The following is a 9580-nucleotide window of genomic DNA, read 5'->3' on the forward strand; positions in this document are numbered from 1 at the left end:
TTTTCCCCTCCATTCTGCCACTGAAACTCAGAGCAAATGCACCCAGGAATTTCTCAGCTTTAAAAATCTTCACTGGGGAGTTCAAGAGACCCATGCTGGGAAAATCCCTTGTGCCATCAGATATAAAGCTGAAGGTGCTTGCACTGAATGGTGTCTGGAAATGTGGATTTTTTCTTTTGGTTGTTTGGATTCCTGGGAAGTTTGGATACAAATTGAAGCAGAGCCTCCATTCTCTCCAGCAGATCCTTTGGCAGAGCCCTGGGAGTAGAAGAGTTTTGGGATGTTTGGCTTCCCCCTGGAGCACCAGCACTTCTGGGATGGTCTGTGGTCATTTCCTACACCTGGCCCTGCCTCCTCCTCTTGCCCTCCTGGCTCCTCAAGGAAAACATGCTTGGGAAATATTTCTCCATCTACAAATAGATCCATAAAAATAATGATGTAAAATAATGATATACCTGATCCCAGGTAGGTCATGGCACTGCAGGGAAGCGACTGCTGGAGGCTCACACAGCCTCTGGGATTGGGCTGGGAAGATTTGGGAAGGTCAGGCCAAGAAATGCCAAGCAGAGAACTCAGCTGTGCCCCCCTCGAGGTGACCCTGGGCTGATCTCTGTCCTTCCTGTCCCACAGGTATGACCAGGGGCTGAAGGGGTTTGTCCTGTGCTGGGATTTCCAAGGTACAGGTGGGCCTGGGCTTCTCCAGGCCATGATTTTACTTCCATGTTTTCCCAATCATTTTCCCACATGATACAGAAACCACTCAGGCACTGGGATCAAGGTCGGTGCTCCCAGGTTCTCCCAGATTCCTCGAGCAGGGGTTTGGATGCTCCCAGGTCCCTACAGCAGGTAAGGGATCAGTGGGTGGGTGTGGCAATGCTCCATCCTGGAGCTGGAATGGGCAAAGGAGGGAATTCCTTGGGATTAACTACAAATTGTGGCCAAAGTTGTGAGGAGCAGGACCAGGGCACAGCCCCTGGGCTGGGCTCTGCTGAGACCCCTCAAATCCTGGGGTCCCCTTGGGCCCCACTGCCAGGAGAGACCCTGAGGGGCTGGAGCGAGTCCAGGGCTGGGAATGGAGCTGGGGAAGGGCTGGAGAACTCCTGAGGGACCTGGGCAGGGCTGAGCCCGGAGAAAAGGAGGCTCAGGAGAGGACCCTGGGGCTCTGCACAACTCCCTGACATGAGGGTTCAGAGGGGGGGTCGAGCTCTGCTCCCAGGGAACAGCAGGACAAGGGAAGTGGCCTCAGGCTGTGCCAGGGGAGGTTTAGTCGGATATTGGGGGAAATTTCCTCAATGGAAAGGGTTTTCCAGACCAGGAACAGCTGCTCAGGGCAGGGGTTGGGTCCCATCCCTGCGGGGATTTCAAAGTTGTGACACCTGGGGACATGGTCAGGGGTGGCCTTGGCAGTGCTGGGGAAATGCTTGGGTTGGATCATCCCCAAGACATTTTCCAACCAAAACAATTCCATGGTTCTAGGAACATGGCAGCCAAGCATCAAGGACAAGGAAGGGATGTGGTGCAGGCTGTGCCAGGGGAGGTTTAGTCGGATATTGGGGGAAATTTCCTGAATGGAAAGGGTTTTCCAGCTGCTCAGGGCAGGGGTGGGGTCCCATCCCTGGAGGGATTACAAAGCTGTGACACCCGGGGGCATGGTCAGGGGTGGGGAAATGCTTGGGCTGGATGATCTCCAAGGCATTTTCCAACCAAAAGAATTCCACGGCTCCAGGAACATGGCGGCCAAGCAGCAAGGACAAGGACAGGGATGTGGGGGTGTGCAAAATGCTCTGGAATTTTTGCAGCTCTGCAGAAGGATCAGCCCAAAGCTGAGGCACCCCTGACCCCAAGGTGGGAGAAGGGGAAAACCTCATGATCTTGGGGGTGGAAGGACACGGGAATGCTTCAAATCCTGGCTCTGACATCCAGGTGCTGCCAGTTTAGGGAGGATTGTGGTCAATCCGTGGCAGCTCCAGGTTCCTGGTCCTGCCCTCCAATTCCAGCTCCCCCTGGTGCAATCTGGAATGTCTGGGTGGTTTCCTGACAGGGCAAGTTTAGGAAGTGACCCAGTTCCACAGGGAAGGTGAATTTGTATTCTCAGGAAGACTGGGGCTGCTTCAGCCCCCTGGCTGAGGGGTTTGGGGTCTAGGAGGTGACTTTATAGCTATTATTTACCATAAATGTGTCAGTACTTTCTATAAATGTGTCAGTATTTGATCCCTGTGTCCGAATTCAGGTGGTAAAAGGGAATTTAAAGCACTTAATGGGAAAGAGGAGAGCCATTACCAGACATTAAACCTCAGGTTCATGCCCTGTGAGATTTAAACATTGTCAGGGTAAATAATAAATGAAATGCTTCGATCTGGAGAAGAGATATTGAACGCACCAACATTAATTTAAATAAATAACTGAATTCAACCGTGGCTTTTTCTGCAGCAGAACATGCTCAGGGTGACTTCTGGAAAAGTCCGCTGGGATTTTCCTGCACACATACATGGATTAATTTTCCTTTAAAAAAGCATCAAAAACCCCATATGACTTTTAAAAGTGAGCGTTTGATAACAGAAATACAATTTGACACTGGGATTGATTTATTGCCATTGCTGAGAACAGAGGGAATTTTTGAGAAGCCTCTTCTGAGCTAAAATTCAAATTCACCATCAAGGAGCAAAGGGAAGCAGAATCCCTGGTTTTGGGTGGATCAAACCAGGGCTGGAAGTGCTGCCTTGGCAAAGCCCTCTGCGGGTATTTGCATGGATTGGCTGTGGATAAACACCAGGTCTGGGCCAGATCAAAGCTGGGCTCCCTCCTCACCCCTCCAGCAACAGCCACTCCAACATCTGAGGAAGAGCACGGGGAGGAAGGCAAGGATGGATCTGATGGGAGGAGGGGATGGTGCCAGTGGAGCAGAGTGAAGAGCATCCTCTGGTGAGGGGTTCCCTGTCGGAACAGGGGGAGGGAAATGATCCAGAATGATCCATAAATCACCCCTATGATTTGGAATTGGGCCCAGTCTCACTGAATATTCCCATAACACCTTTTCCAGAGAAATCCTGGTGGGGCTGACACTGGTGGGGCAATGCTGGACACACTGCTGGGATCCACTCTGGGAATGGAGAACTTGGGGCAGAGCAAGTGAAATGGGGTTAAATCAATGGCTGAAAGAGCAAAGTTCACCCAAGACCAACCCAAATTCCTTGGCCAGGCTGAGGACGATGACCAGGTCCTGAGAGGGCAGAGGGAAGGTGTGGGAGGGGTTTGGAGGGTCTGGAGTGATGCAGCCATGAAAAAGGGCTGTGAGAAGCAAGTGATGGAGATGAGAAGGAATTCCTCCCTGTGAAGGTGGGGAGGCCCTGGAATGGATTTCCCAGAGCAGCTGTGGTTGCCCCTGGATCCCTGGAAGTGTCCACAGTCAGGTTGGACGGGGCTTGGAGCAGCCTGGGATAGTGGGAGGTGTCCCTGCCCACAGCAGGGGTGGGACTGGGTGGGGTTTGAGGTCCCTTCCCATCCAACCCATTCCATGATTCTGGTTCTTCACACCTGGAACACGCTGGCTGTGAAATCGTTCCAGGTGATCTGAGCGTCCAAGGGGAACAGGACCAGATGAAAGAAGGGAAAATCAGGGAGAGAGAGGAAGGACAACCCTGGCCCAACAATAAGGTGGGTATGAGTTTGGGCTGTAACCCGGGTTTGTTGTTTCACAGGAGGGAGAATTTGCAAGTGCTCCCCAGTGGGGCCTGCAGGGACTCATGGCCACGCTTCCAGTCCCATCTTCCCAGGAAAGCCCCTGTGGGAGCACCTCTGTGCCCCGTGGCGGGTGGGAAATGGCATTTTGGTCCCTTTCACAGCAGAACCTGTCATGTGTGGGACTCATGGCTCAGAGTGAGCGCGCCTGCTCCTGCTCCTGCTGCTGCTCCTGCTCCTGCTCCTGCTCCTGCTCCTGTGTGTGAGCCAAGAGCCCAGCAGGGACCCGAGACGGGAGCAGAGCGCAGCAGCAATGAGGCATCGGGTGGCAACCTCCACACCCAGGGTAATGAACACTCTTCAGGCTCCTTGGAGCTCTCCGGGAGGGAACAGCCTGGGCCAAGCTCTGTGTCCTGCGAGGGGGACGTGGAAGAGGGCATCCTGGGGAGATCCCTCGTTCCTGCGGGGTTGGGATTTACTGGCTCTCCCCCAGATCAGAACCCCCCGGGCATGGGGGGAGCTGGGGACATGAGGTGGGTGGGACCAGCGCACATCTCCCCGGGAGAGGAGTCAACTTCAGCGCCCCAGGAGAAACGAAGGGAGAGAGGGGAGAGGTGAGATGCTCCTCTGGACGAGCACTAAAACCGTGCCAGAGGTTTCCAGCTCCTCTCTCGGCCCAGGGAGAGGTTTGGCTACACCTTCTCAGACATCCCCCTGGGCAGGGTCTGGGGGGAGTGCAGCTCCACGGACTGGCGCCGCCGCGCCTCGCGCTCGGCCCAGTCCTGCTCGGGCTCGCAGCCCTTGAGGATGGCCAAGCGCTCCGAGAGGGTTTTGGCCTGAGGGAACAGCACGTAGTTGTAGAGGATGGAAGCTGCTGCAGCCCCGATCAGGGGGCCCACCCAGAACACCTGGAGAGGAGAGAAAAGTGGGGTGAGCAAAACCCAGCCTGGCGCTGGAGGGTGGGGAGGAACTCTGAGGGGCATTCCAGGGGCTTGTGTTCCTTCCTGGGAGCAAAACACAAAATCAGCTCTGCTTTGGCCATCGCTGGGGATCTGAGCTCCCCTCCAGTGCCAGGATATTCCCAACCATCCTCTTCCACCATTCCCCCTCTGCTCAGACTCTGCATCAATGACAGGCCCATTGTGAACGTGCTGAGTGATGTGGCATCATCTGGAGGAGCATTTTCCTACCCACTCATGGATTGCTGTGGGAGGAGGAGCAGGAGGAGGAGGAAGAGGAGGAGGAGGAGGTGGAGGCACCAGCCTGGGCCAGACACTTTGGAAACATCAGGAGCCACCACAGCTCTGCCTCCAGCCAGGCTCTTTATAGACGAAAACAATAAAAGCATGGAATCTCCTTAGCTGGAAAGGACCCACAAGGATCCTGAAAATTCTCCCTGGACATGCTCAGGACAACCACCACCAACCCCACTGTGCCTGAGAGCATTGCTGAAATGCTCCTGGAGCTCTGGCAGGCTCAGAGCCATGGCCATTCCCTGGGGAGCCAGGGAGTGTTCCCAAAGTGCACCTAGATCCAGGAACCAGGAAAGTTCCCCAGGACTGGCAAGAGCTGCGCTCTCCATTGGTTTTGTTCCCTGTGCCAAGTCATGTCAACAGACCTCACACCCTGATCCTGTTGCAATGCTCCCACTTTGGAGTTTGGAAAAGCCAATTAAGCACCCAGCAGCCCCACCTCCTTCTCCTAATCTCTCCATCTCTCCTCCAGCTGGGAGCTGGCATGGAAATGCCCGGAATTTGTCTGGCTTGGTGAGTTTCGAGGAATATTGGCAGTGAGGGGGCCTCATCCAACCCAACCCCCGGAGCCGAGTTCTCACCCAGTGGTCGCTGAAGTCTCCCACGACGACAGCGGGGGCGAAGGACCTGGCGGGATTCATGGAGCAGCCGGTGTAACGGATCTGCCGGGAACACCACGGCCTCTGTCAGCACTGAGCCCTTCTATCCCATTTTTAAAATGTTGGGGTGTCATTAGGGTGACAGCTGAGCTGCTGCTTCACCCTTCAGCATTCCTGTTCCAGGAAAAGGGATCCCAGGAGCTGCCTCCACCTGAGTCAGCACTGTGAGGTGTCTGAGCTTGTGTGTCCCAGTGTTGCTGTGCTGCAGCCCCAGGACCTGCAGGGATGAGCTCCCAGTCCTGCAGAAAATTCCCTCTCGTGCCTCTGAGGACAGGAGAGGAATGGTCCCACGGACACAGGGGCTCGTGGAGTGCTGAGGATGGGAGGTGTGGTGTGACCAACAGCGTTCTCCTGCGTGCACTGGGGTGGGGGCTGCTTTGGGCCGTGACCCAGGTGGGATTTCCCTGAGTGTCCATCCCAAACACTTCCCAGGCTCATCCTGCACTTGGGAGCCCCAGCGGCGAACGTCTTCACTCCAGGAGAGATCCCACAGATCCCTGGAACTCCCAGTGGGACTCAAGGAGAGGCAGGGTCCAGAAAATCAAGTTTTTAATGCCAAATAAAGGCTGAGCTCAGGCCACAGCTCTCCCATGTCTTCAGTGGGATTTTTCCCTCTCTCTACTGGAAAACCATGGGTTACACATTCCCTGCCAAGCCTGGAGATGCAGCCAAACCAACTTGGGGCATAAACAAAAAAAGAACCCCAAAAGCACCGAGTTTTGGCCCATCCACTCACCCCGAGGAGGTGCCCCACGGCCACAGAGAGGCCAATGGAGAGGGCAGGGGAGCCCAGGTTGTCCTCACGCCGCTCGTCTGTGGAAGCAAAGACGCACAGGACCAGCTGGAAGGTGAGGAACAGCTCCACCGTCACCGCCTGCCCCGTCGTGGTCTCATTGTTCAGCTGGAATGGGAGGAAAAACATGTTCCAAGGCCAGGTTCTGTGAGTATGGAGGTATGGAGGAAATATGGAGGAGGAATCCAAAATCAGGGGGGGACAAAGGAGACAGGGGAGATTTTTGGCACCAGTAAGAAAAATCTTCCAAGGTAGAAGAAGTGGCTCAATGGGAAATGCTTGATTGACCTCTCAGGAAATTTTATTGGCAATTTTTTGGTATTTTTCCTTTTTTTCTTTTATTTTTTTTTCTTTTCCTCCTACTCAAAATGCCTTTTGGAAAAGTTTGCAAGTTGCATTTTGAAGACATCGAAAATAAATATTTTGGCATGAAAAAAAAGAAAAAAAATTTTCTTTCCACACTTTTTTGACTCAGAGAATTTGTCAGGTGTGATCTGGAGCTGATCCTGGTGGTAACCCATCTCCTACTCAGTCCCTTCTTTCCTTCTCCCCTCCCAAATCTAATCCCAGGCAATCCCAGGAAGGTCCTGAGTGACCTTCTGCCCAAGCTCCGGAGTCAGATGTTCTTTATTCTCCCCAGTATTTCCCTCCCTTTTTACAGGGATAATCTGTGCGGGCAGCCACACCATGAACAGCTCACAGGGGAAAAAAGCCTTCTCAAAATCCCCAGTTCCCACTTTGAGCTGTAAACCAACAAAGCTGAGCAGTCTGAGTCTCCCTTAAACCTCCCGCTTTTATTACCATCAGTCACTGCCAGTCTAAATCCCCTCATTCACATTAAACCACAAAAAACTCCCTCTTTTTAACCCTCTTAATCACTCTGGCAGTGCTGCTGAGTCCTGGCAGTGCCTCCCTGCCAGGGGAAAGGCAATTTCCATGTGCTGCTTCCCAGCCCAGCTCCCTGCTCCTCCCTGGCTCCCTTGGGGTTGGGTGATGCTGATCCTGGCAGGTGCCTGTGCCCCCCTGGGAGGGGACAGTGAATCCCTGGGTTTCATTTCCTTTTCCCCCTCCTGTGGGGAAGGGGCTGTTGGAGGCCAGGATGCCACTGGAGAATCCCCCATGGGCATCCTAAGCTTCCCTGGCTTTATTTTTTCCCTGTCTGAAACCAGCCTGAGATCCTTGTGAAGCTGGAGGGAATCCGTGTGTTGGGTTTTGGGATGAACCAGCTGGATCTGGTGTGATCATCCCGTCACAGTGGGAGGCAATGAGCTGAACCTAAGGAAAGTCTGGGATTTTGACCCAAATCTCTCTCCCAAATCCCAACTTTGACCCAAATCTCTCTCCAAATCTCTCCCCCACCACTTCAGCAACCTGGGAATCGTGGCTTGGCCAAAGCAGAGCCAGGAAAAGGCTGCCTGTGCCCACACCTGAGGGGAACTTGGGATGAGCCTGGGACAAGAGGGATGGAGAGGGGGTGTTTTGGATGTGTCCTTCCTTAAACCCCTGGGACCCCCAGAATCCAAATCCTCTGAGTACAGTCCTGGGGAAAAATGAGATGGTTGTGACTCCAAGGGACGAGTCTGTGGCTGGCTGGATCCTTCCTCTGGCTTTAGCCCCAAAAACAGGGGACATTTTTGGCACCAATATGAAAAGAGCAAAAATTTCCCAGGTGGAAGAAGTGGCTCAATGGGAAATAGTTGATGGACCTCAGGAAATTGTAGCCATAAAATCAGAGGAGGAGGAAGGTGAGTCCTGCCTTCATCGCTGGCCCTGGCAGGACCCTTGGAGCAGCAGGGTCCAGCAGGTGCTGGGCTGTGACATTCAGAGGCTTCCTCACTGGGAGTTCTGGGAATTTTTGGGAATCTTGGGAATTCTGGGATCCCTGGCAGGAGGTTTTGGGGAGCTGAGGGGGTTTTTAGGGATTTTTGGGTGGATTTGGGATGAAATTACCACAGAATTCCCCTGATTTTGGGCCTCTCCTGGTTCTCTGAGGAAAATCCCATGGGAATCTTGGGGAATCATGGGAATTTTTGGGAATTCTGGGATCCCCAGATGGAGGTTTTGGAGCAGCTGAGGGGGCTTCTAGGGATTTTTTGGGTGGATTTGGGATGAAACTCCCATGGAGTTCCTCTGATTTTGGGCCTCTCTTGGTTCTCTGAGGAAAATCCCAGTGGAAATTTTGGGGAATCCCTGGAATTTTTGGAAATTCTGGGAATTCTGGGATCCCCAGCTGGAGGTTTTGGAGCAGCTGAGGGGGCTTCTAGGGATTTTTTGGGTGGATTTGGGATGAAACTCCCATGGAATTCCTCTGATTTTGGGCTTCTCTTGGTTCTCTAAGGAAAATCCCATGGGAATCTTGGGGAATCATGGGAATATTGGGGAATTCTGGGATCCCCAGCTGGAGGTCTTGGGCCAGCTGAGGGGGTTTTTCCTGCCACCCCTCAGTCTCCCCAGCCCCTGCCAGGCTCCCCTCAGCCTGCCAGCCCGCGCTGTGCCGCCGCCTCACCTTGTTGAGGGCCAGGCCCTGGCGGGCGCTGGCCGGGGTGACCTCGTGCAGGATGGCAGCGCCCACCACGCCGCCCAGCAGCTGTGCCACCACGTAGAAGAGGGCACGGAGCAGGGACAGCTGCGAGCCCAGCAGGCAGCCCAGGGTCACGGCGGGGTTGATGTGGGCGCCGCTGACGTGGCCCAGCGCCTGCACCAGCGTCCCGATGGCCAGGCCGAAGGCCAGCGCGATCTGCAGCGTGCTGGGGGCCGGCGCCGAGGGCCAGTTCAGGGCCGAGCCCAGGCCGAAGAGGACGAAGACCAGAGTGGCCAGGAATTCCGCAAGGACGGCCCTGGTGAAGGCGATGGAGCGCAGTTCCCACATCATGGATGCTCCCCGGAACGATCCTGCCCGCAGCGTCCTCAGTGCCACCTCCTGCTGTGTCCCTGAGGGTGACCTGGGATGACATTTATATACCCGGAGGTGGGGGGGGCACAGGATCAGCTGCTGAAGGGGATGGGATCACGGTCCCGGGAAATCTGATGCTTTTTTCCTGCTGTGTTCCAGCTGAGGGAACATCAGATCCTGCCCCTTCTATTAGAGCCGGGGAATGCAGCGCTCGCCGCCCTGGGGAGGTCGTAGATCAGCCTCCAGCAGTGCTGGAAGGACTGCTCCCCTTCTCCTGGGCTTCCTTACCTGGGATCAATCCCCA

General features: G+C 54.6%; 1 protein-coding gene across 1 annotated transcript; it reads right to left on the reverse strand.

The window, feature by feature from the left end:
- Positions 1-2562: 2562 nt before the first annotated feature.
- On the reverse strand, positions 2563-9324 carry AQP2 (aquaporin 2). Its single transcript, XM_039705767.1, has 4 exons — positions 8890-9324; positions 6327-6491; positions 5513-5593; positions 2563-4586 (listed from the first exon to the last, which is right to left on the reverse strand). Exons 1-4 carry the CDS (start codon positions 9253-9255, stop codon positions 4371-4373), a joined length of 828 nt encoding a protein of 275 aa, XP_039561701.1. The 5' UTR covers positions 9256-9324; the 3' UTR covers positions 2563-4370.
- Positions 9325-9580: the final 256 nt, after the last annotated feature.

Source organism: Passer montanus, unplaced genomic scaffold (genome assembly GCF_014805655.1).
Source record: "Passer montanus isolate IOZ18808 unplaced genomic scaffold, ASM1480565v1 scaffold183, whole genome shotgun sequence".
Taxonomy (NCBI): domain Eukaryota; kingdom Metazoa; phylum Chordata; class Aves; order Passeriformes; family Passeridae; genus Passer; species Passer montanus.